The 25,580-nt window shown below is 45.3% G+C and overlaps 1 protein-coding gene across 1 annotated transcript in view; it reads left to right on the forward strand.

Moving 5' to 3' along the window:
• Positions 1-25,580, forward strand: part of LOC115192791 (phosphatidylinositol 4-phosphate 3-kinase C2 domain-containing subunit alpha) — a 69,505-nt gene that overhangs the window by 6,387 nt on the left and 37,538 nt on the right. The window contains exons 2-9 of the mRNA XM_029751648.1: positions 1,838-3,050; positions 16,823-16,917; positions 17,532-17,692; positions 21,572-21,692; positions 23,075-23,186; positions 24,141-24,220; positions 24,344-24,407; positions 24,662-24,808. Coding sequence (XP_029607508.1) covers positions 1,926-3,050; positions 16,823-16,917; positions 17,532-17,692; positions 21,572-21,692; positions 23,075-23,186; positions 24,141-24,220; positions 24,344-24,407; positions 24,662-24,808 — 1,905 coding nt within the window. The 5' untranslated portion in view covers positions 1,838-1,925. The remainder of the gene's footprint in view (positions 1-1,837; positions 3,051-16,822; positions 16,918-17,531; positions 17,693-21,571; positions 21,693-23,074; positions 23,187-24,140; positions 24,221-24,343; positions 24,408-24,661; positions 24,809-25,580) is intronic.

Below are 25,580 nucleotides of genomic sequence, written 5' to 3' on the forward strand. Positions count from 1 at the left end.
TCTGAATGACTCAAATCTGCCCATAGTTTGAGAAGGGTGAACGCACACACAAGCGCTGATCTACAGCTTTCTTGGTGCATAAACATGCAGGAAGATTCTTAGGAAGCTAAACCTATTGGTAACTTCTTATTTAGGCATTTTAAAACACCTTTCCATATCGCAACAGTAATGTAATGCGACTACCAACTGTCAATTTAAACCTCTCCTCAGGGACCCCCAGCTGTTCCATATATTTGAACTCTTCCAGAGCTAGCACACTAATTCAACTTGTCAACTAACTGTCAAGCCCTTGATTGAGGTGAGCTATTTTAATGCTACAACAAAAACGGTCAAATGTTTGAAAACCACTGGCCTAGCCTATAGCATTAACAGATGCCATAGCCCACTGCATCTACTCCAAGTATAGGCTACTTTTTAAAAGGAAGACTGAGGGCAAAACTTAACAAACTGCAAATTCTAGGCTACATGATGTTGAGTCAAAAATATTAAAATCATCCAGTACCACCAGTCTGCCTTCCTGTTTTCTTTACCCAGATCAAACTCGGTCGACATCTGTCTGGCAGAATGTGGCTTCACAAAGCTGCTAGACAAATGTTCGAGTGCTGCTCCCTCCATTGGTTTGCCACCGCTGGAATCTCTGCCCAGGATCTGATATTAGTACAGCTGATAAGACACTCTTGGGCCGTAGCATACAAAATTATACAGAGAGCAAGAGACCTGTCTGGCTGCCTTTCATGCCAAATTCCTCATGTACAATGGCGCTAGGCTAGCTGGAGATCCCATGCACAGCTAGCCTTCACCACTATGAGAGGGAAGCTCAGGAAAGGGCTGTGCTGCCTGGGGGGAGAACTCTGAGGGCCTGGGTAGTGAGGAGGAGAATAAGAGCGCCGTGTCGTTTTGAGGAACTCAATGAATGCACACGTTGCAGCCAGGGAGAGGTTTTTATCACAACACGTAGGCCTGTTAATGTTCTGCACCATACTGCTGAGATTTGTTACAGAAGACAACAAATAAATAAAAAAAACAGGCACTGTAATATCATGGTATTATCATTTAGCCTGTCTATAAAACATTTTATACGACATCATCATTTGATTAACTACCTACCCGTATCATGGTTGTTATGATCATAAACCACTGCGTTGTCAATTTTCGGGAAGAAGTAAGCCTCTGATAACATGGCTGTTACTTGCTGTTGTATGAGACAGACAATCAATTTCAATGAAAAGGGCATGCAGTAGATGTGTGTTGGCCAGATTCTCAACTCTTCACTCCAATAAAACACACAAGCCAAGTAACAGTCACTTATTACATTGATCCGTACTGTAGCTACACTCAGTGAAATCAGTAAGGAATATGGTTTATTTTGAAGCACATTGTACTGTAGTGTGAAACCCATGTGACAGTCCTTGTGCTAGTCAGGCGCAGTAAACTTTAACAGGCCTTTTATGGTCTCCACCTTGACCCTGACTGCATCATGGTGTATGTGGGGCTGTCAGGGATTTTCTCTCTGCTGTCTCTACATGTTGAACAACTTCGATACTTCAGGATGTCAGTAAGCCTCTTGCTCTGATGTTTTTACAAGTCACAGTCAGAAAGGTCCTGTGTGATTATAGCTGATAAATCTTGGTAATGCATTTTAAATAGCCTAGCTGTAAGGGAACAATGTAACGGCATTAGGATCAGCTAGTTTTTTTGTCTTGCAGACTTTACTATTGGCTATGGAAATGGCTCACTAAATGCAGAACAGATGCCTCTGTCGGACCCTGTCGTGGTTGTAGACTGTTCCTGGTGATGTCTGTATTGTGACATGCACTCTTTTCCCGTCCTTTCCCAGGTGTTTGAAGAAACAATTCTCCCGTCTGACACAGTGTCACCAGTGCTGACTACAAACTCGACTTATATGGCACCCTCAAATTGACATCATGGCCCAGATATCCAGTGGTAATGGGTTCAAGCTGGACGTGGCCCAGCCCATGGGGGTTGTGGGTAAGGAGGAGGCCCTTCGTATGGAGGCGGAGGCCTTAGCGAAACTACAAAGGGAGAAGAGACACACGCTCCCGGCGACCACCACTACTGCCGCTCCAAGGCCCACTCCTTCCTCCAGCAGCCGACCAGAGAAGGACCTCATAGTCTTCCCCGATGCCAAGAAGCAGGGGGAGAAGGACAAGTTCCAGGACATCGACGTGGACAAGCTGACCAATGAGGAGCTGGAGAAGCTCCTGCTGGACGACAGCTTCGGGGCCAACAGTGGCAAGGCCTCGCGGCCCTCCTCGCTGCTGGGATTCAACCTCAGCGCCTCCTACCCGGGGGGCCAAGCCACCTGCAGCCCCTCTCCCTTCCCCAACGGCCAATGGACGCCTTCCATCCTCTCCACCCCCTCCGGCTCCGGCGTGTCCACGCCAACCCACCATCAGGCTCCCATGTTCCCCTCTGCTCCGTTCCCCAAGCCCCAGACCTGCTCCTTCCAGAATGGCTTTTCTCCAGCCATGCCGCCCTACATGGGCTTGCCTGGCCCGCAGACCTCCTTCATGTCCTTCACTCCTATCCAGCAGCCCGGAGCCATGGTGTTCCAGCAGCCCACCGTCACCCCGGAGATGGCCAAGCTCTTCCACAAAATCCACAGCACCTCGGAATACTTGAAGAACGGCAGGTCAGCCAGTACTGACCTGGATGCCACCCCGACCAGTGCCGCGTCGCTGGCGCCCAACCCACCGCCACCTGCCGTGGAACCGCTTGCCGTCACCCACTTCGAGTGGCTGGACCTGGACCCGCTCAACAGGTGCAAAGCTGAGGGTAAGGATGGCACCTCACCGGCACCAAGCGGCACCGTGACTGTAGTGGGAGGGCCAGCCGGCGGGGACCCCTGGGATGCCGTGCTCCTAGATGAGACGGAGGGAGGGGCTGGCGGCAGCAGTCCACCAACTGAGGTGAAAGGTCATCTCACAGGTCGCTCTCAGCCTCGGCAGTTGTCGGTGGGGGCGGGGGTCACCAGGAGCCACTCCCTCGCCATCCCAGAATCCTCTTCCCAGCACAAGCCAAACAATCAGGTATGTCTAGTACTGTACTTGCATAAGACGATCATACAAACTCTCTCCAAAACAACTCTGTACACAACCACACCACAGCCTAAACAGGCAGTCATAACACAGCCAAAATAACCAAGTTCTAGCATTGCTCAGTCAAAATAACCCAATGTAGTTCAAGCACTTTAGCGCAACCAAAATATTAAAGGGTCCGTTCATCAAAAGCCGAGCCAAAACAGCAAGGCCAAGTCCCACATCAATTACATCATACCGGCACTGCTGAAACCTAAATGTTTGTCCCTAAAGCAAATACCACTAGCTAAGCAATCAGTAATGGTTGCAATGCCCATTGCCCACACGATGGCTGCATTTAGACAGGCAGCCCAATTCAATTGTTTTCACTTATTGTGTCTCTTGACCAATCAGATCAACTCTGAAAAAGATCTGATGTGAAAAGGTCTGTGATTTGTCAAAAGGCCAATAAGTGGAAAAAAATATCAGAATTGGGCTGACTGTCTAAACGTAGCCCTTGTGACAAGCCAAAACAAATGGGTAAGATTGTAGCACAATAAAATTATTTAAAGGGGTTCAACAAAGCCCAGCCAAAACAACTGGGTAACAAGTCCCACATCATACCAGCACTGCCAAAACATCAATTTTGGTTCCCAAAGCATGTAGTCTGGTATGGTTGCCCACACTTTGTGAAGGCTTGAGCTCTATACTTCCACTTTTTTAATCCTTTTTGAGAGGAAAGATGCGCTTTCTACTCTAAATCTGTCTGTTTTTAATAAACATTTCTGAGATTTGGGACAGGACCGAAGGCATGTGGCGCAAAATACCATTCGCCTCCATCATTTTCCTATAAGTGAGCAACCATCTGTCTAAAGCATTTGTCAGTGGGTTTGAGCTCAACTGAAGGGAGGTCACAGAATTGTTTTAACTTCTCTATATACACAATGACTCTATCACTTTTTATTTACCGTGTCTCTTCCCTTTTAGTCTGGTTTAGTCAGAAAAGAGATTTCGTAATGAGAGAATGAATGAGTAATAAGGAATAAAGGCCTAGCCTGTGTGTGTGTGGCGTTCCCAGAAAGCCCACTTCCTGTCTCATTGTGTTTCTCTGTGTCGGAACAGGACAATTGGCTGCTGTCGCATTCTTCCCACAGAAAGACCATAATTTCCGTTCTGCATGAGATGATTGTCTTTAAATATAAACGGCGTCATTTGTTTATTTCCCCCCACTGTCTCGGAGGCATAGTAAGCAGGACACCTGACCAATTGTGCTATTTTGTTTACTTTACGTTGACTATGATGGTCCAAAGTAGTGTACTATGAAGTGAATAGGGGGCCATTTGGGATACCACCTTTATGAGCCTCTTGATGTCTATTTACCACCACAAACCGATGCTGGCACTAAGACCGCACTCAATGAGCTGTATAGGGCCATAAGCAAAGAAGAAAATGCTCATCCAGATGCGGCGCTCCAAGTGGCCGGGGATTTTAATGCAGGGAAACTGAAATCCGTTTCAACTTAATTCTACCAGCATCTCCTGTGCAACTAGAGAAAAAAACTCTAGATCACCTCTACACACAGAGACACATGCAAATCTCACCCTCCATTTGGCAAATCTGACTTACTCCATCCTATTAATTCCTGCTTACAAGCAAAAACTCAAACAGGAAGTACCAGTGATGCTTTCAATATAGAAGTGGTCCAATAAGGCGGATGCAAAGCTACAGGACAGTTTCGCTAGCACAGATTGGAATATATTCCATGACTCATCCCATGGCATTGAGGAGTTTACGACATTAGTCACCGGCTTCATTAACCTCTCTCGGGTATGTGGGACGAAATCGTCCCACCTAGTCAACAGCCAGTGGAATCGAGTGGTGCGAAATTCAAAAACCTTAAATGCTATAACTTCAATTTCTCAAACATATGACTATTTTACACCATTTTAAAGACAAGACTCTCGTTAATCTAACTACATTGTCCGATTTCAAAAAGGCTTTACAACGAAAGCAAAACATTAGATTATGTCAGGAGAGTACCCAGCCAGAAATAATCACACACCCATTTTTCAAGCTAGCATATAATGTCACAAAAACCAAAACCACAGCTAAATGCAGCACTAACCTTTGATGATCTTCGTCAGATGACACTCCTAGGACATTATGTTATACAATACATGCATGTTTTGTTCAATCAAGTTCATATTTATATCAAAAACCAGCTTTTTACATTAGCATGTGATGTTCAGAACTAGCAAACATACAGAAAACTTCCGGTGAATTTACTAAATTACTCACGATAAATGTTCACAAAAAACATAATTATTTTAAGAATTATAGATACAGAACTCCTTTATGCAATCGCGGTGTCAGATTATAAAATAGCTTTTCGACAAAAGCACATTTTGCAATATTCTGAGTAGATAGCTCGCCATCACGGGCTAGCTAATTTGACACCCACCAAGTTTGGCGTTCACTAAACTCAGAATTACTATAAGAAAAATTGGATTACCTTTGTTGTTCTTCGTCAGAATGCACTCCCAGGACTTCTACTTCAACCACAAATGTTTTGGTTCAAAATAATCCATAGTTATGTTCAAATATCCTCTGTTTTGTCCGTGCGTTCAGGTCCCTATCCGAACGGTGACCCGCGGACGCATGTCGTGACAAAATTTTTCAAAATAATCCATTACTGTACTTCGAAGCATGTCAAACGCTGTTTAAAATCAATTTTTATCCGATTTTTTTTTCTCGTAAAATAGCGATAATATTCCGACCGGGAGATGTTGTTTTCGTTCAAAGACTGAAAGAAGAAAATGGTGTCTTCGCGTGCACCCGTGTCATTGTTCTCAGATCGACCACTATCCAAACCCCCTACTGTTTTTCGCCCAGGGACTGCAGAGTCATCATTCCCCGTTCTGGCGCCTTCTGAGAGCCTATGGGAGCCTTAGAAAATGTCACGTTACAGCAGAGATCCTCTGTTTTCGATAAAGAGGCTATAGAAGGCCAAGAAATGGTCAGAGAGGGCACTTCCTGTATAGAATCTTCTCAGGTTTTGGCCTGCCATATGAGTTCTGTTATACTCACAGACACCATTCAAACAGTTTTAGAAACGTTAGGGTGTTTTCTATCCAAATCAAACAATTTATATGCATATTCTAGTTTCTGGGCAGGAGTAATAACCAGATTAAATCGGGTACGTTTTTTTATCCGGACGTGAAAATACTGCCCCCTACCCAAGAGGTTAAGTGCATGGATGATGTAGTCCCCACAGTGGCCATACGTACGTATCCTAACCAGAAGCCATGGATTACAGACAACATCTGTACTGAGCTAAAGGCTAGAGCTGCTGCTTTCAAAGAGCGGGGCACAAATCTGGACGCTTATCAAAATAAATAAAATCCCGCTACGCTCTCCGACGAACCATCAAACAGACAAAGCATCAATACAGGACGCAGATCAAATCCTACTACACTGGCTCTGACGCTCGTCAGATGTGGCAGGGCTTGCAAACTATCACGGATTACAAAGAGAGACCCAGCCACGAGCTGCCCAGTGATGCAGGCCTACAAGACAAGCTGAATGCCTTCTAAGCTCTCTTCGAGACAAGGAACACTGAACCTTGCATGAGCACACCAGCTGTTCTGGACAATGTGAGTAAAACACACCAACACAGTTGTGAAGAGGGCACGACAACGCCTCTTCCCCCTCTGGAGACTAAAAATATTTGGCATGTGCCCTCAGATCCTCGGTTCTACAACTGCACCACTGAGAGGATCTTGACTGGTTGCATCACTGCTTGGTATGGCACCTGCTCGGCATTTGACGGCAAAGCGTTAGAGGGCAGTGTGTATGGCCCAGTACATCACTGGGGCAGAGCTCCCTGCCATCCAGGACCTCTATACCAGGTGGTGTCAGAGGAAGGCCCTAAATATTGTCAGATTCCAGCCACCCGAGTCAGTCTGTTCTTTCTGCTACCACATGGCAAGCTGTAGCAGTTCTAGGACCAAAAGGCTCCTGAACAGCTTCTACCCAAAAGCCATGCTGAACAGTTAAACGGCAACCCGGACTTTCTGCTTACCTTTACCTACATGTACATAAACTCCGCAACAACAAAAAACGTCCCTTTTTCAGGACCCTGTCTTTCAAAGATAATTCACAAAAATCCAAATAACTTCACAGATCTTCTTTGTAAATGGTTTAAACACTTTTTCCCATGCTTGTTCAATGAACATACACCTGTGGAACAGTCAAGACACTAACAGCTTACAGACGGTAGGCAATTAAGGTTATGAAAACTTAGGACACTAAAGACGCATTTCTACTAACTCTGGAAAAACACCAAAAGAAAGATGCCCAGGGTCCCTGTTCATCTGCGTGAATGTGCCTTAGGCATGCTGCAAGGAGGCATGAGGACCGCAAATGTGGCCAGGGCAATAAATTGCAATGTCCGTACTGTGAGACGTTTAAGACAACGCTACAGGGAGACAGGACGGACAGCTGATCGTGTAACACCTGCACAGGATCAGTACATCCGAACATCACACCTGCTGGACAGGTACAGGATGGCAACAACAACTGCCAGAGTTACGCCAGGAATGCCCAATCCCTCCATCAGTGCTCAGACTGTCCGCAATAGGATGAGAGCGGCTGGACTGAGGGCTTGTAGGCCTCTTGTAAGGCAGGTCCTCACCAGACATCACCGGCAACAACGTCACCTATGTGCACAAAGCCACCGTCGCTGGACCAGACAGGACTGGCAAAAAGTGCTCTTCACTGACGAGTCGTGGTTTTGTCTCACCAGGGGTGATTGTTGGATTTGCGTTTATCGTCGAAGGAATGAGCGTTACACCGAGGCCTGTACTCTGGAGCGGGATCGATTTGGAGGTGGAGGGTCCGTCATGGTCTGGGGCGACGTGTCACAGCATCATCGGACTGAGCTTGTTGTCATTGCAGGCAATCTCAACGCTGTGCGTTACAGGGAAGACATCCTCCTCCCTCATGTGGTACCCTTCTTGCAGGCTCATCCTGACATGACCCTCCAGCATGACAATGCCACCAGCCATACTGCTCGTTCTGTGCATGATTTCCTGCAAGACAGGAATGTCAGTGTTCTGCCATGGCCAGCGACGAGCCCGGATCTCAATCCCATTGAGCACATTTGGGACCTGTTGGATCAGAGGGAGAGGGCTAGCCCCCCCCCCCCCCCCCCCCCCCCCCCCCAGAAATGTCTGGGAACTTGCAGGTGCCTTGGTGGAAGAGTGGGGTAACATCTCACAGCAAGAACTGGCAAATCTGGTGCGGTCCATGAGCAGTATTTAATGCACCAGATACTGACTGTTACTTTTGATTTTGACCCCCCCCCCCCTTTGTTCAGGGACACATTATACCATTTCTGTTAGTCACATGTCTGTGGAACTTATGTCTCAGTTGTTGAATCTTGTTATGTTCATACAAATATTTACACGTTAAGTTTGCTGAAAATTTACACAGTTGACGTGAGAGGACGTTTATTTTTTTGATGAAGTTAGTACTTCAATCAATCACCTAACCAAACCTACATGTACATATTACCTCGATCAATCACTGCAACTACCTCGTACCCCAGTACACTGACTCGGTACCGTTACTCCTTGTATATAGCTAATTGTTGTTTAATTTTGTTACTATTATCTTTTCATCTATTAGTGTGTAAGTAAGCATTTCACTGTAAAGTCTACACTTTTTGTATTCGGCACATGTGACAAATAAAATTTGATTTAACAAATATCTGTGAAATTTGAATGTATCAGATTTGACCTAAAACCTTTTCAATGTGTCTGTCACCGACTATATACCATTAGTTGAGAACTATGTCCAGTTCACTCTGCTGTGTCTGGTTGTGGAATGTCTGTTTTTCTGTGAATGTTTATGGTTTGTTTATGGCTGCCTGTCTTATGTCTGTGTGTTAGACATACTACTGTTACATAACGTGTTGTCTGTCTGTCTGTCTGTCTGTCTGTCTGTCTGTCTGTCTGTCTGTCTGTCTGTCTCCTTAACTGTGTGTCTCCCTAGTTTGCTAGCCTAGCTGCCAGGCAGGAATAATGTTGCTATAGCCTGAACAGGGACAAGCCCATACATCTCCCCATCATGCCCCACTGCAGATTCATTTGACAAGCCCCAGAGCGGCCCAGTGTTGCCATGGCAGCAGGCGCTCTCATGTAGGCCGAGTGTGTAAGACTGTGTGTGAGAGTGCTGGTGGGCAAAGCACAACTCTCAACCAGCATGGCACAGTGGTGTAGTGTTACCTTCTTCAGACCAAGACACCCCTTATCGGTTTCCAGACCCATAGTAATCTGGCCCACAGCCTATCGCAGTCAACTCCCTACTCTAGCCAGAGTGCTGTTTTGTTATTGTCATACCCTCCAGATTAACAGATTGGATGTCGGCGGTTGGGTATAAGTAAACTGTTGTTGCTAACACTTCAAGGGCTGGCATCAGATGTTGCAAAGCAGGTGGAGTTTGTTTCTGTGGAAATGTTTGCTCTTGTATTAAATGAAACAAGTGAGCTTAGTTCAGGAGGTAACAATTGTATTTACATCTGTCTCTTCTCACATGTTTTTTTCTCTTTTTTTTTTTTGACAACCTGTGGTAGCTAAGCCCAGGGCCGGGCCCTTGTATTGAAGAAGCAAAGTCAAGCAAACCAGCATTATCCGTTGTTCGAGCAGTTATGTCTCAGATTAAAAAAATTAAAAAAACATTTAGTCAGGCCAGCTACCCCTGCAGTTTGTATTGGAAAGCCGAGAGGACTTCCCAGCATGCAGTAAGCCCAGGGGACATCACCATCTGCAACAGAGCACTGAAGTGCACCGTAGAGTTCAGTCATTGCGAAGTCATGACTTTTGTACGCACAGAACGCCTGTGTCGTCACAGCAGAGTACCTGCTAGGACTTGCCTGTTACGACAGGCTATGGTGCTTGTTTCTGTGTGTGGGGACTGTTGATCAATGGGCGTTTTTAAAATTAGAGCATGTGTGTTTATGTAACCAAAGGCCACCTCAGCTCTGTCTTCCTCCATTTTAACAGCTTTTCACATCTCCGCACGCCTCTGCCAGAATCTCTCATTAAAGCGGCAATAGCCTGGCGGGTAGGAGCGTCGGGCCAGTAACAAAGGTTTCTGGATCGAATCCTCGAGCTGACAAGGTAAAAATCTGTCGTTCTGCCCCTGAGCAAGGCAGTTAACCGATGACGTGGATGTCGATTAAAGCAGCCCCCTGCACCTCTCTGATTTAGAGTTAGGGTTAAATACGGAAGACACATTTCAGTTGTACAACTGACTAGGTATATCCCTTTCCCAATAAAAACTTTTTGGGGTGACCCGACCACATTCACAAAGACATTTGAGTTATATATCTGTTATTCTCATTGAAAGCAAGTCTAAGAAGCAGTAGATTGGTTCTGTGTGTGCTATTTCTATTGTTCCCATTCTTTTAAGTTTTGTTTTAGTATCTTTTACTTTGTTTTGTACACCAGCTGAAAATACAATATTTTTGGTTATGGAAAACATATTTCACAGCAATTTTAAATGGCACAATGATTCGCTACACTATACTGGCTTATTTTGTGACATATAAACTGAAATTAGGCGAACTATTCGAATTTTAGAAACCAGGAAATGGCGGCGCAGTTATGACCAAAGTATAATTCTCCTTCTGCATACTGTTCTCTTCCATACGCCCTGTGTGGTGGTGTATCGATGGGCCTACAGAGTGACGATGGATACAAGTGAACTGTCTTCACCTCTCACCCGGTTTTACTTTCAACAAACAGGAAGTGCATTGTGGGTAAAAATTGTGGTTGAGAGGGAAACACCAATGGCATCCTCTGAATCAGCTGGTGAAGTCCTAGCTAGACAACAACTGCAACCTTTGTTGAAAAATGAGATTTCTATAATGCCACAGTAGAAGTTAAACTAGAGAGAAATCATTAACTTCCTGATTTGAAAGAAGAAGTCAAACTTAATTTGGTCAGCTGGTTCTCTTGACATAGTTAACCAGGGCCAACTAAGAAAAGTGAAGAGGTTGAAGAAAGTAGCATAGACTCCTGCCAGTGGAAGTCTACAGTATTACTAAACCACTAATAACCTGGGCTAGTGAAGTAGGTACCATTCTAGGACTGCTACAGGCAGCAGAACTGGACAAGCCTGGGACAATGGAGTGGTTTACTGTACTATCTTAAGACTGACCTAAGACGGAGGAGCTGTACAGCAGACCGGACCTGACTCAGAACAGTAGGGTGGACTAAAGCAAACCACATCAGATGAATGATCTGTGAGTCACATGGGCCTTACCCGTCCTCTCTCACACTCTCTCACTCTCTCACCCACCCACCCACCCCTGTCAGACAATGAAACAGAGAAAACAAAGACAGGCCTGTCTAACTGTACACCCCGGTGTCTGTCCTGTGGGGGGGTGTGAGTGAACACACCGCTCATCCTGCCTCATTGGATTATCTTTGCGTGTTTGTTTTCAATGAATGGATTGTGTATAAAAACACAAACACTGCTAATCCCTCACTCCTTGCTTGCCTGGCTAGATGGGATGTACAAGGTGCTTGGTGAGAACGAGAGATTGGGGTCTCAGCCAAATCGACGCTACTAGCACACTGCTTTGTAAATATGTTTCACTTTAATACTATTTTGAGGTCAAAAATTTTTTGTCTCTGTAAAAGTTCTCCGCAACAGACACTTAAAAAAAAAATGCTTTTCAACGGAAAACTAAAATAAGCATTTTCTTATTGGACAAGTCCAGTTTGAAGTTAAGAACTGCTGAGCAAAGTAGCTCATAAAATAATGCTCAATCTGCTGTGTTCTCACCCGCTGAATGACGAACAAGACTCTTATGTTGCAATACAGCATTACCATTGTACTGCTCATTTAATCAATTACAGATAGACAGCCATGACATCCTGTTATTATAAAGAACTGGAAAGATGGGATTTCCTCTATAAACAAACCTGACATTACCTTGCTGGCCATTAAGTGTGTGTGTTTAGATTTTGCATAGATCTCTTAACATGGAAGTGTAGAATCAAATGTTATTTCACATTCTTTGTAGACAACAGCGAGTAGAATGTAGGGAGTAGAAAATAACATGACTATATACAGGAAGTACCAGTACCAAGTCGGTGTGCAGGGGTATGAGGTAATTGTGGTAGCGATGTACTGTACATATAGGTAGGGGTAAAGTTACTAGGCAACAGGATAGATAATATACAGTAGCAGCAGCGTGTGTGTGCGTGTGTGCGTGTGTGTGTGTGTGTGTGTGTGGTAGCACCATCTCAACTATGCCTCTGTCGGGCACCATCTTAACCAGTCTCGCCAGGGGCTCCGATAAAACCATTACAGGTTTCTCTTTTTTTGTTTACCTCAAATGTTCTTAATCAGTTTGTTTCATTCATTACTACATACACCCAGGTATTGGGACACGAAATAAAAACAATAAATGATTTTAAAAAACAATATACAGTGCATTCTGAAATTATTCAGACCCCTTGACTTTTTCCACATTTTGTTACGTTACAGCCTTATTCTAAAATGGATTTAAAACAAAATAATCCCTTATCAATCTACACACACTACCCCATAATGACAAAGCAAAAACAGGTTTTTAGAAACCGGAAATATCACATTTACGTAAGTATTCAGACCCTTTACTCAGTACTTTGTTGAAGCACCTTTGGCAGCGATTACATCCTTGAGTCTTCTTGGTTATGATGATACAAGCTTGGCACACCTGTATTTGGGGAGTTTCTCACATTCTCTGCAGAGCCTCTCAAGCTTTGTCAGGTTGGATAGGGATACCCTAACCCTAACGATTTAATCAATTTTAGAATAAGGCTGTAACATAACAATGTGGGAAAAGTCAAGGGGTCTGAATGCACCAATGATACCAGCCCACTGAATGAATGACATGGATGGAATGGGCCATAAGATGTTGATTTAATTTAGAACAACAATAGTGTAATGTTTGTTATGCCTCTTTATCTGCATTGGCGCTCATGTTAATAATTTGACCGTGTGCCTTGCGGGTTGATGCCATTCTCTTATGTTTTTCTTTTGTAAAAAGAAGCTCTTACAGGACCGTTATTTACTGTAACGCTATTACTAATCGAATGTATTGTAAGGGAAACGAAAACATGCTGTGTGTTGCAGTAGGCCTTTAGAATAATGCAACACTCATCCTTGACTCGATCCAAGTTGATCAGCGGGAAATAAACAATGCCGGTCAGGCCCATCGAAACTATGCCTAAAATCATTTCACACATAAGAGTTACCCTATAGACAAGATTTAAATGTACAATCATCTGAGTGACTATTAGGCCTATCAGTTTGTACATGAAGAGATGTCATTTACAGATGCAGGGAAAGGAGCATCACTTTATCAAATCCTCCTTCAGAGTCACATGCAGGTAAAACGTTAGGATTTCTATATAGTATCAGAAAGAGCATGTTCTGCTGGTTCTCTGACTTTATCTTTGTCATATAACTCTCTCAATTGAAGAGGTGCAGCTCTATTTCCAAGTGTCAGTTTTTCCAGGAATATCCGTGCTGTCCATGCATTCAGAACATGACCACTCGCGCGGCAGCATTGCTCTGGCTACTAGTAACATAAAAGCAAAAACTAGTAACATAATAAACATACAATTTAAAATATGCTATTCTGTCATCGATGAATGAATGCGCGATAGAAACCTGACAAACTGATAATGGTGCATGTGACTTCAATGAACTGAATGATGAAGAGGGTGATTTGAATTTGATCTGAATTATGAGGGTGAAGAGGATGATTGAATTTAGAATGATGAAGAGTTGTGGGCGGTCTTATTTTATTATGAAAGATTGATTTGACTCAGGAAATTATATACCATTTATAGACGCTGAGTACAACCATACAATAGCAAGCCCAACCAAACAAATCGATACACTGACAGCATTGCAAATGCTGCAGAATTTAGATGAGTTGGATGGCGGATTGGCTATTGAGCTTGAAATCGACGTTGCCGATGAAAAGTAATCTGATTCTGATGTTTACTTCGAGCCTCTGCCTCCGATGCCTGAGTCTCGCCGCAGAAAAACAACCGAGCCAACAGACGGTGATCCCAACTGCTACGGCGAGCCGGGAGTCTGGGAGGGACGACACGGCACGGCGAGACGGGAGTCTGGGAGGGACGGCACGGCGAGACGGGAGTCTGGGAGGGGCGGCACGGCGAGACGGGAGTCTGGGAGGGGCGGCACGGCGAGACGGGAGTCTGGGAGGGGCGGCACGGCGAGACGGGAGTCTGGGAGGGGCGGCACGGCGAGACGGGAGTCTGGGAGGGGCGGCACGGCGAGACGGGAGTCTGGGAGGGGCGGCACGGCGAGACGGGAGTCTGGGAGGGACGGCACGGCACGGCGAGACGGGAGTCTGGGAGGGACGGCACGGCACGGCGAGACGGGAGTCTGGGAGGGATGGCACGGTTTGGGTAGAAAGGAGTGACGTGTTTGACATGCAGATGTTGCAGCATATCAGATTGTACTGTTGCTCATGCGCACAGAAAAGGAAACTGTACATGAGACATGTTTTATGGATGAACTCAATGCATTTATTGCAATCTTGTATGTCCGTGGAATGTGGAGTAATTTTGGTATGATAGGTATGGGGTGGACCTTTTTCCCCAGAGACCATGCCACGCAACCTCTTCAGAGAGACCATGCCACGCAACCTCTTCAGAGAGACCATGCCACGCAACCTCTTCAGAGAGACCATGCCACGCAACCTCTTCAGAGAGACCATGCCACGCAACCTCTTCAGAGAGACCATGCCACGCAACCTCTTCAGAGAGACCATGCTACGCGTGCGGCAGGTGCACACAAAACAAGGCCCATAAACTGTGACATTCAATCAATTTTGTTTGTGGGGCTTGCTCACACAAAGCCCCGAAAATGTGTGCTGACTGTGGACCCAAAGCATAAAGAGAAGACTAGATTGATTCATGTGAAAAGGCACGCGTGTAAGGCCACAATAGTTTACGATACGATCAACAAATTGCTTTTATATCTTGTCATGAATATATTTCCACAAATATATTTTTATGTAATTCCTCCTTTACGATTGTTCATACGCTGGTGCTTTTGTTTAGGCAATTCATTTCACCTGTGCACCTGGCTGGTTTTATTATTTATTATCATCATTTTAATTTTTACTTTGTCAAACGGAGCTGTAACTGGACTTTTCCTATTAACTCTATTACTAATCCAATCTACATATAAAGTTGATAAAATGGATTACATTAGAGTTTTTATTGTAAAGGAAACTAAAATAGGCTTTAGGACTACATTTTTATTGTAAGGGAAACTAAAATAGGCTATAGGACAAAAAAAAACAGATTTTTCTTCATGCAATGAATCCTCTACAATAGTTTACGCACTGTTTAATCAAGTGTTGGTGCTTATGTTTGAGCACCACCTGGCAACGTTCTCTAGCGCAGGGGTTCCCAAACTTTTTCACTCTGGGGGATGGCCCCCCTTCCACCATTGGCGAACAACCCAGATGTGAGTGCTCTGGGGCGATAGTCATTTTAAACAGGTTACCTTAGCGTTCTTGGGCACAGGGACTATGGTGGTCTTCTTGAAACATGTAGGTATTACAGACTGGGGTGAGGATGGGTTGAAAATGTTGCCAGCTCGGAGTATGCGTCTTTGGTAATTCGTCTGGCCCTGTGGTCTTCTGAATGTTAACTTGTTTAAAGGTCTTCCATCGGCTACGGAGAGTGTGATTGGCTCTCCAGGTGCAATTACTTTGATAGTGGAATGTTGTTCAGTGCAAAGCTGTGCTCTGATGCAACTTTTAGTCAGTGTCCTAGAAATCACACATTTGTGTTTTTGGTTTAAAATGTAACACACATGGAACAACACACGAAAGGGACTCTGCGTACCAGGCATTTTTGTAACCCTCCCCAATTCCCTCTGAGCAGAATCAGTCTTTCTCTTTCATGCATCGTGATGTCACTAAATTCCAGCGATCCTCTGTGTGCATCGTGATGTCACTAAATTCCAGCGATCCTCTGTGTGCATCGTGATGTCACTAAATTCCAACACACCTCTTGTGCGGTTGTGCCAACTCATAGCAGGAAGACAGACCAGGAAGAGGAGGCGGGACTTTCACTGGTAATTTCCTGTTACGTTTCCTTTCCTGTGCATTCTTAGCCTTGACCAGTCAGACGGCTAGTTTGTAAAATTATGTGGCGTACTTCCTGCCTGTTCCCGGCAGCTTTCACACTACATCCAGGAATCCCAGAACTCAATTCCTAGGGTGGTCCTTTTAGTGTGTGTAGCTTTTTGCCCCAGTCTCTGCCCTTCCTGACTTGATGTTTATTCACTCGATGGGATTCAATGCGTTCATATATCAAAATGTGTCATTATTTGAGCCGTCAGCATACACCACTCCTAAACACCTCCGTTACTTTGGGAAAAATGCACAAAACTAAATGAATAGAGCCTCAGTCAGTTTGTATCATTTGTAAATGTATTCCTGGATTGGTCCAATTTAGTGTTGGTGCTCATTTGTATTTCCTGTCTTTAGTGCAAGTTTTTGTGTTTCAATCTGTTTACAATACATGCATGACTACCCGAACACCAATTTAATTCCATATGAAATGAACACCAGTAAACCTATACACTATCTCAATGGAGGTTGAAATGTGTGTTTTGGCCCATGCACTGTTTTTCTGGTTGTTTACTGTTTTGTCCGCCATGTTGTCTCGCAGCACGATAAGAGACCTGGGAGAGTACTGTACACCGCCCTGGAGGAGAAGGAAGCCCAGAACCTAGAAGTTGTAGCCTTCTGTGAAGACGTAGAAACGTAAGCCACCGTGTGTGTGTGTGCTGTAATGTTTGTATGATTCGGTATGCAGCCTCACTCCAGTCCTTTCAGGGTGCAGTGATGTGCTCTGGGAATCACTCTGACATGATGAGAACACCTGCATTACACTACACACACTATTCGATAAACACAGATGTGCAACAAATATCAGCAAAGCAGAAGCGTTTTTGAAGTTCTTTGGATCCCATAAGGAAGTACAGGGCAGTAAAAGCGCGGCAGGTAGCCTAGTGGTTTGCGCGTTGGGCCAGTAACCGAAAGGTCCCTGGTTCGAATACCTGAGCCAACATGGTGAAAATCTGCTGATGTGTCCTTAAGCAAGGCACTTAACTTTAATCTGCTCCAGGGGCGGCATATGTCTGTCTGACCCTGTAAAACAACACATTTCACTGCACCTATCTAGTGTATGTGATAATACATGTTTTATTTTTTTATGGGAAGTTAAGTAGGATAATGAATCATTAATGGATTATCTACTAATTTATGGATGTATAACTTCTAGATTTAGCTAATTTAAGGAAATACAAATAGGAGAATTAAGGATATGAAGTTTATGAACGGTAAACATGACATACTGGCTTTTTTATTTTTTTCAGCCTGAGGTCAAAGTTCGCCCATGATGACCTCCACACCAACCCGGGGTACGTGCTGAGTGCAGTCATCCCTCAGAGGGACGGGGGTGGGGACAATGGCTGCAGCGTCAAGGTGTCCATCGAGATCTCCGAGTCCCAGGAGCCTGTCACCTTCACCTGCGATGGTAAGGACAATAACACAATGCACCTACTAGCATTGCTAAATCCCATAAACGTTCTCAAAATTCCCAGGTTTTTCAGAAATCCCGATAGGAGAGTTCCCGGGAATCAGGAGGGGAAACGGAATCCTCCAAATGGGATTTCTGGAAAACCTGGTAATTTTAGGAAAGTTTCTTTGCAACCCTGACCCAAACATAGGTGCTCAGTGGTCCGCGACCCTGAGTGTGCAGGCTTCGTGGTAAGACACCTTTTTATACCCATAAAAGTAGGTTATTACTATATGCAATGACATCAATTAGCCTCTATTTTTTTTTTTTTTAATGGAGCTCTTCCAGGTTTCAATAGCCCAACTCCAATTTATTTTACTTTTCTATTTGTATCTGAGGCATTTCCCTTTTTAAGACTTAGCTTCAGATAGAAGATAAGAACACTGGATGAGAGGTCTGAAGGAGGAAGCAGCATTCGGAACAGCCAGTGTATTATTATCATTTTTTAAAATATGTTTTGTTGTTGTGGTAATATGCCACATTCCCTCTCCTCACATAAAGGTTGTGCCCCTGCCCCAAAGGCCTTCTCTATACCCCTGTCCCTGTGTCGCCCAAAAGGCCTTCTCTGTATACCCCTGTCCCTGTGTCGCCCAAAAGGCCTTCTCTGTATGTCCCTGTCCCTGTGTCGCCCAAAAGGCCTTCTCTGTATGTCCCTGTGTCGCCCAAAAGGCCTTCTCTGTATACCCCTGTCCCTGTGTCGCCCAAAAGGCCTTCTCTGTATACCCCTGTCCCTGTGTCGCCCAAAAGGCCTTCTCTGTATACCCCTGTCCCTGTGTCGCCCAAAAGGCCTTCTCTGTATACCCCTGTCCCTGTGTCGCCCAAAAGGCCTTCTCTGTATGTCCCTGTCCCTGTGTCGCCCAAAAGGCCTTCTCTGTATGTCCCTGTGTCGCCCAAAAGGCCTTCTCTGTATGTCCCTGTGTCGCCCAAAAGGCCTTCTCTGTATACCCCTGTCCCTGTGTCGCCCAAAAGGCCTTCTCTGTATACCCCTGTCCCTGTGTCGCCCAAAAGGCCTTCTCTGTATACCCCTGTCCCTGTGTCGCCCAAAAGGCCTTCTCTGTATACCCCTGTCCCTGTGTCGCCCAAAAGGCCTTCTCTCTATACCCTTGTCCCTGTGTCGCTCAAAAGGCCTTCTCTGTATACCCCTGTCCCTACCTTCTCTATAGCCCTGTCCTGCAGTAGTTACTCTCTATATTATCTTCTCATTCATCCAAAGGGCTTTTGGTTCGCTCTCTGGGGGTGCGTTGTCATTGGCTGACCCCTGGTTTGTAGCTCTGCCCCCGAGGCAACCCCTCCAAAGCCAGTCACTGATCTCTCTTGGCCCGCACACTGTGACCAAGTTCTCTGATGGAGTCTGTCCTGGACTCCCTGGGCCCTGGCAGCGTATCAACACCAACCTTTTGTGTGTGGATAATACTGACTGTGTTATGAGCTTAGGCGCTGTCTGTCCCCACTGAGGACTCTAGCTGTGAAGCCATAAATGGTGTCTCTCCCTTTCCTCACATGATGTCTGTGTTTCATCTGTCCTAATTGCCTTTTTTTTAACCCTCTGTGCCAAACAAACTGGTATCGTTTGCTATTTCGTGTTGTGTGTGTCCGAGAGTGCGTGCATGCCCAGTCCTGCTGACCCAGTCTCTCTCTGTACCTCACTAACTGGTCCCACTTCCTCTTCCTTCCCCTGTACTGTACAGCCAGGCCTGATTCGCTGGCTACACCGCCTGCTCCTCAGTTCACTTCCTGGTTTCCTACCCAATTGTGCTGACCCACTTTGTTGTGTTTAGATTCCCCTGATTGGCCACAATGGAAAAGCCAAGGTCATATATATCGGCACACAGGAACAATGGCCTTCGGTTCTCTATTCTAGGAAGAGAGAGGTGTGCGGAGGGAAGGAGAGCAGGCTGAAAGTTGTTTTCTTTCCCTCTCTCTTGCTTCTCTAATCTATGGCGTTCCTCTCTTTGTCGTCAGGTAGGCCGGGCCCCTTTCTTCCACTTCCACCAGCGTTTTACCAGCTCACTAAATGTGACGTGTGGAAAAGTCAACCGGGGGAAAAAACCCATTCCCAGATGACTCTTTCCCCAACTACTACTGTTGCAGCTTCTCTGCTCTCCTCTGACACTCTTACTGTATTTAACAGCCAATCAGAGCCGAGCTGGCTTCTGTTACCGGGGAGAAAATGACTTCTTCCTTAGGCTAGAATCTCCAACAGCAAGATTTAGGTTAGTGATACCCTGGCGTGGGGAGAGGGGGAAACCCTGGGAACTGGCTGAGGTGGATGTCTTGTGGATTTGAGCGTGTTGGATGGCACCTTAATCAAACCATCTCTTTTTAACTCTGCTGCAGTTCTATGAAATGCACTGGCCATCATACTCTCTCATCTTCTGGTATGTTATTTCTCTCACTTGTTATGTTCTCCTTTTCCCTAGCATCCTGCTGTGTTGCTAGACTAGTACTGTAATCATAGACACCAATCCTGCTTTAGACCAGACCAATCCCCCAACACCCATGTTGGTGTGCGTGTGTGACCTCGCAAGTCTCAAACATTCCAGCACAATGTGTGAGTTTGTAGAGACACACAAGATGTCTTTTTTTCCAACACACACCCTCCAAAATGCCTGCCTGGTCCCAGATCTGTTTGTGCTGTCTTGCCTCCTCCCATGACCAGGAGCCAAGGCAGCACCAGCAGATCTGGGAACTGGCTACCAAAAGGCCCCCCTCTTCGGTCGTTGACGATTTTAGCCTCCCAAGGATCCCTAGAAAGCCACCTCACAGCACCCACCCACTACCGAGGCGTGACCAATCAGAACACGCTCTGAATCCCTCTAGTATTGGTGCCTTAATCCGGTCCATTCCTCAGTAGGGTGTGGGGTTGTTATTGCTGGAGAGCCTGGGGTCCTGGGGTGATCTTTCTCGTGTGTGTGTGTGTGTGTGTGTGTGTGTGTGTGTGTGTGTGTGTGTTGGCATCAAACGGAGAAGGCAGTAACCCCCCCAGAAGTGGCAGATCTGTTGTGTGTCAGGTTTCTCTCTCTCTCACACACACACACACATTTTCTAGAAGGAGACATGCTGACATGAGTCTTTTCCAATAACAGAGTACTGTAGCATCTTGAGATCTGGATTAGGTTAACTGTTTTTATTGAATAAGGGAATATGAAATGAATTTGGTAAACAAATATGAATTAGCCTGGTCCTAGATCTGTTTATGATGTCTTGCCAACTCCTATACGGTCATTATCATGACTATAGGAGTTTGCAAGACGGCACATACAGGTCTGGGACCAGGTTAAGTATGAGTATAATCCATCCGAGAGGCCCTCCACGGTATTTTTTTAAATGAAACTTCTGTCGGGCCAATTATTGACTGTTTTTACATGAGTGATCGTTTCGGACATAATTCCATTGAGCCTCTTGGACTTGGAATCCTTACTTATTGCGTGGATCACTAGATCTAAACCCCTCCTTTAATTAAAATCTGCTCCCCTCCTACCTGTGACTAGACATGGACAAAGGCCACCTTGCTTTATACCTGATGCCCCTTAGTAGTGTGAGATGCAGCCTATGGCCCTGTTCAAATTCTTTACATGTGCATTCTTCCTTTCTTGTGTTCACTGATTACAAATGAGTGGACCGTTGAAAGCCCTGTGGTGGAGGGCTGGCGCTCACCCATCATGTCTAATCAGTGATTACTTCAAAGAAGGCAAAAAGGAAGGATACACTTTACAGGACTGTGTATGCAATTATTCTTTAACCACCCTTCCTCTCTCCCCCCTTTTTCTCTCTCTCGCCCTTCTCTCTTCTCGCTCTCCTCTCGCTCTCTCCCACCCACCACGTCCTACCCCATAGTGAGTTCTCCTGTGGAACTCCTCATCATGCAGGCCCTATGTTGGGTTCATGACGACCTCAACCAGGTGGACATCAGCAGCTACGTCCTCAAGGTCTGCGGCCAGGAGGAGGTGCTGCAAAAGTGAGTCCTGTACATACTCAGAAACCTCACTGACCCCTGCGTTTCCCACAATCCTGCCTCAATGTCCCCTGGCAGAGAGAGAGGATTGAGATAAAAGGAGGATATCGAGATCACTGCCAACATTCCACAAGCAGGGAGCTATTTGTCTTTTAATTGTGTTAGGAAAATGTTTCCTTTTGACCATTTTGCAGGGGATGCTTTTACTAATAAACAACGGAGGGGTTGAGCAATAGCAGGTCTCCCCTTTTAAAGATTTCTTAGGCACATTGTGTGTCTACTTATACGTGCACACATATTTTTCGCCTTGTGTCTAGCTACAAATTCCCCTCTGTGTGTGTGTGTGTGTGTGTGTGTTTATCTATACTCTCCCAGCCTTGTCTGGTCTTGGCAAGCCCTCAGAAGGTGCTGGAATTAGACTCAGCCGATGTTTCCATTGCTCCCGGCCCCCGCTAAGCATAGCATCTCAATTCGGGTCCCCCTCTCACTCTTTAGATTCATGGGAACTCTTTATCTTTTAAGTGGGTGTTAAGTGTTTAGTTCTAAATAGGGCTGGCACAATTACCGTATAACCGTGTAACTGACGGTTATGGGTCAAGAAAATGAAATAACCGTAACCGTTTTTGTTGATGGAACAAGCAGCTGACTGAAGACATGAGGGCCACTCACCCCCCCCCCCCCCCTCCGCCAACCCCTTCCCCTAGAGGGCGCGCCCCACAGTTTGGGAACCACTGATCTATGCAACGCCCCCTACAATGCAGCAGCACACCTAAAAATAGAATGATATTTCCATGGCAGCACATACAGTCAGGAGTGGAGGAGATACATTTTGTTTTTTGGGGGCAATTATTGTCATCCAAAACTCTATGACCTTCACAGCCCCAGTTCTATGTTAAACTTTGGTTTAATGTCCTCGTATACACCACTGGCCTGTACCGATAAGTCAGTGACCATGGCCTAGTTCCATTTGGTCTAGGTCACCACCATTGAACACCATTGTGCTTAGCCACTGGCTAAGTTTAAACAAGATGCTGGAAGTCCCACCATAGCCTATAGGATGTCTAGGTGGATCCGCCATCATTTTGCTGACATCATTCCATTTTTTGAGATCTATAAATATCAAAAGGAGAGGTGGCTAGGGCCTAAAGGCTAAAATGGAACTGGGCCCGTGCCTCACAATTCTTTGAGCATAAGGATATTATTGCCGGTGTTGTTCATTTGGGCAGGCAACAGGAAACATTTAAAAACGTATTGAAAAGGCAAAAGAACATGAGCGTTTCTTTTTGGACCAAGGTAGTCCCTGATGATGTTTTCTTCCGATTGGTGTTTAATGACCATGATATCATATTGACCTTTGGTCCTATGGTCCTGTGTCCTCTCCATAGTAAGCACAGCCTGGGCAGCCACGAGTATGTACAGAACTGCAGGAAGTGGGAGGCAGAGATCAAGCTCCAGCTGCTCTCCCAGAGCACCATGAGAAGGGATCTCGCACGATCGGTAAGACCCAAACCAACAAACCAATCAATCAGCGACGTATCACTTTGGTGTGTGTGTGTTTGTCACATAGAAATACCAGCTAGAGGTCAGAGGCCTGGAGGAAGGTCAATGAAACAGACAGACGTCCAGAAAGACAAACTTTCAGACTTGCAGAGAGAGATCGACGGGCAGACTTGTGGAGGGAGAGAGAGATCTCACATCAATAGCTAGAGAAACTGCAGTCCAAACTCGGTCCTCAGCCCTTAAATGTGCCTTGCCCAAGCGAGGGAAAGTGATGATCGGAGAGGCAACGTTCTTGGTGGAAATCTTGAAGTTGAGCTTAAAAACAACCAACCTAAAGCTATTAATGTACCTAGGAAGCTGACGTAGCTAGCTAGAACTCCTGTCAGGTAGCTTGCTAGTTACAGGTACCCATAGCTGGCCAGCTAGTTGTATAGTTTGGTAATTTATTCCAATTCATTTCAGAATTGCTAAAAATATGTTAATGAAGCTTTACACTTTTTTATAGGCTCCTCACTACAAGACTAAGCCAATTTGCCTATGCTAAATTCATCTATATATATTTTTTAGCAAGCTCGTGTCATCATTTTGTATAGCCGAAAATGCAGATGTGTTGATTAAATATGACACTTCGCGGTCACCGGTGTATGACACGTGACTACAGTTTGTGTTGAATTGTGGGTCATGTCAACCCCACAAGTGATCAGAGTTCTTCACTTGCTCCCTTGAGCTAAATCGAGGCCCGAGGGTGGCTACGTTATTGAATTGGACCTCCATTTAAGATGGCAATCAAACCCCATCCGGTTACAATGGGGATTCCCCCAAGGGAAAGTGGCTAGCCCGAGGGCTGAGGGGGTAATAATAACGTGTTTGGACTGCAGCCATTGAGAACCTAGTGAGACTGGAGTGAGAGCACAGTGAGATCTCATTGTTTCATGGTTTGTGTGCACGCAGGCGGAAGATGACTCCTCTCCGGTGGACTTGGAGAGGCACCTGAGCCAAGTGGAGAGGCTGTTTAAGGAAAAGGTCACCAGGTAGGAACTTTTTTCGGCTTCTTATCGCATCATCTTAACCATTGTCTGGAGCCAAATAAGGCCATCTGGAATTCCCAAGAACTATCTGTTGATTCTCGCGCTGTCTCGCTCCCCACCCCCCAGACAAGGCCTGGCCGACTATCTGGAAGGCTATCACAATCAAGTCAACATCTGCCTGCAGAATGAGGTAATTTATTAAGTTAATTCACCTCTTTCATGCTTCATTGAAGGCCTTAAACATGTGTGGTGGGGTTGTGGTGCAGAATTGCTATCAGGTGTTGAATGGGTGTTGTGCATTGCATGGATAGTTCACACACAATTGCGAAAGGCCTATAGATTCCTGGAAGAAATGTGCTGTTTCAAGAGTCACTTGCATTGTTGAGTACCTCAATAGAGATTGCTCTCACACACACTCTAAACAATTACTTTGTTCCTCCACAGAGTACCCAGTATAAGACTGTGGAGGGGGTGGTTCAGATGGTGAAGAACCTGTGCTGTGCCCTGGATGAGGTAGAGACCCAGGCCATCACGGAGGCAGTCAAGAAAGTCAAGCGCTCAGTCAACCTCCCCAGGACACGCTCGCCAGAGGTACGTTCAATGATGTGTGTGTGTGTGTGTCTCTATGGGTTGGTCACGTCTCTACGGGTTGGTCACGTCTCTACTACCGGGCACCGACTAACAAAACCTTTTGATGTAGCCACTCATTTCGATGACTTTCACCTAGTAAAGTGTACAAAATGAGAAGTGAAGTGACAACAGTGAACCATTATATTTGTCTATAGAAGATTTACATTTTAGTCTAGTAATCTAATAATGAAATAGAAAGATTGCTGTTTTGAATTTGGTCAAGTTTAGAAGAGGTGGAAAAACTATTATCCATCAATAATGGTAAGCCACCAGGTATAGACAACCTTGATGGGGAAACTATTGAGAATGGTAGCAGACTATATTGCCACCCTATTTGCCGTGTCTTTAACCAAAGCCTAAAGGAGTGTGTGTGTGTGTGTGTGTGTGTGTGTGTGTGTGTGTGTGTGTGTGTGTGTTCGCAGGTGTGGAAAGAAGCTAAAGTAATTCCACTACCTGAATATAGTAAAGCACCATTTGCTGGCTCTAACAGCCATCCAATCAATTTGCTGACTGTTCTTAGTAAATGGATGGAGAACAGTGTTGAACAAATACAATGCTATTTTAACTAAGTTAACTACTGACTTTCAGCATGCATATAGGGAAAGGTTCTCAACTTGTACTGCACTGACTCAGATGACTGATGATTGGCTAAAATAAATGGATAAGATGTTAGTTGGAACTTTATTGTTAGATTTCAGTACAGTTGGTTATTGATAATCTTATTTTTTCTTTT

The sequence above is a fragment of the Salmo trutta genome, chromosome 4, assembly GCF_901001165.1.
Source record: "Salmo trutta chromosome 4, fSalTru1.1, whole genome shotgun sequence".
Lineage (NCBI taxonomy): Eukaryota > Metazoa > Chordata > Actinopteri > Salmoniformes > Salmonidae > Salmo > Salmo trutta.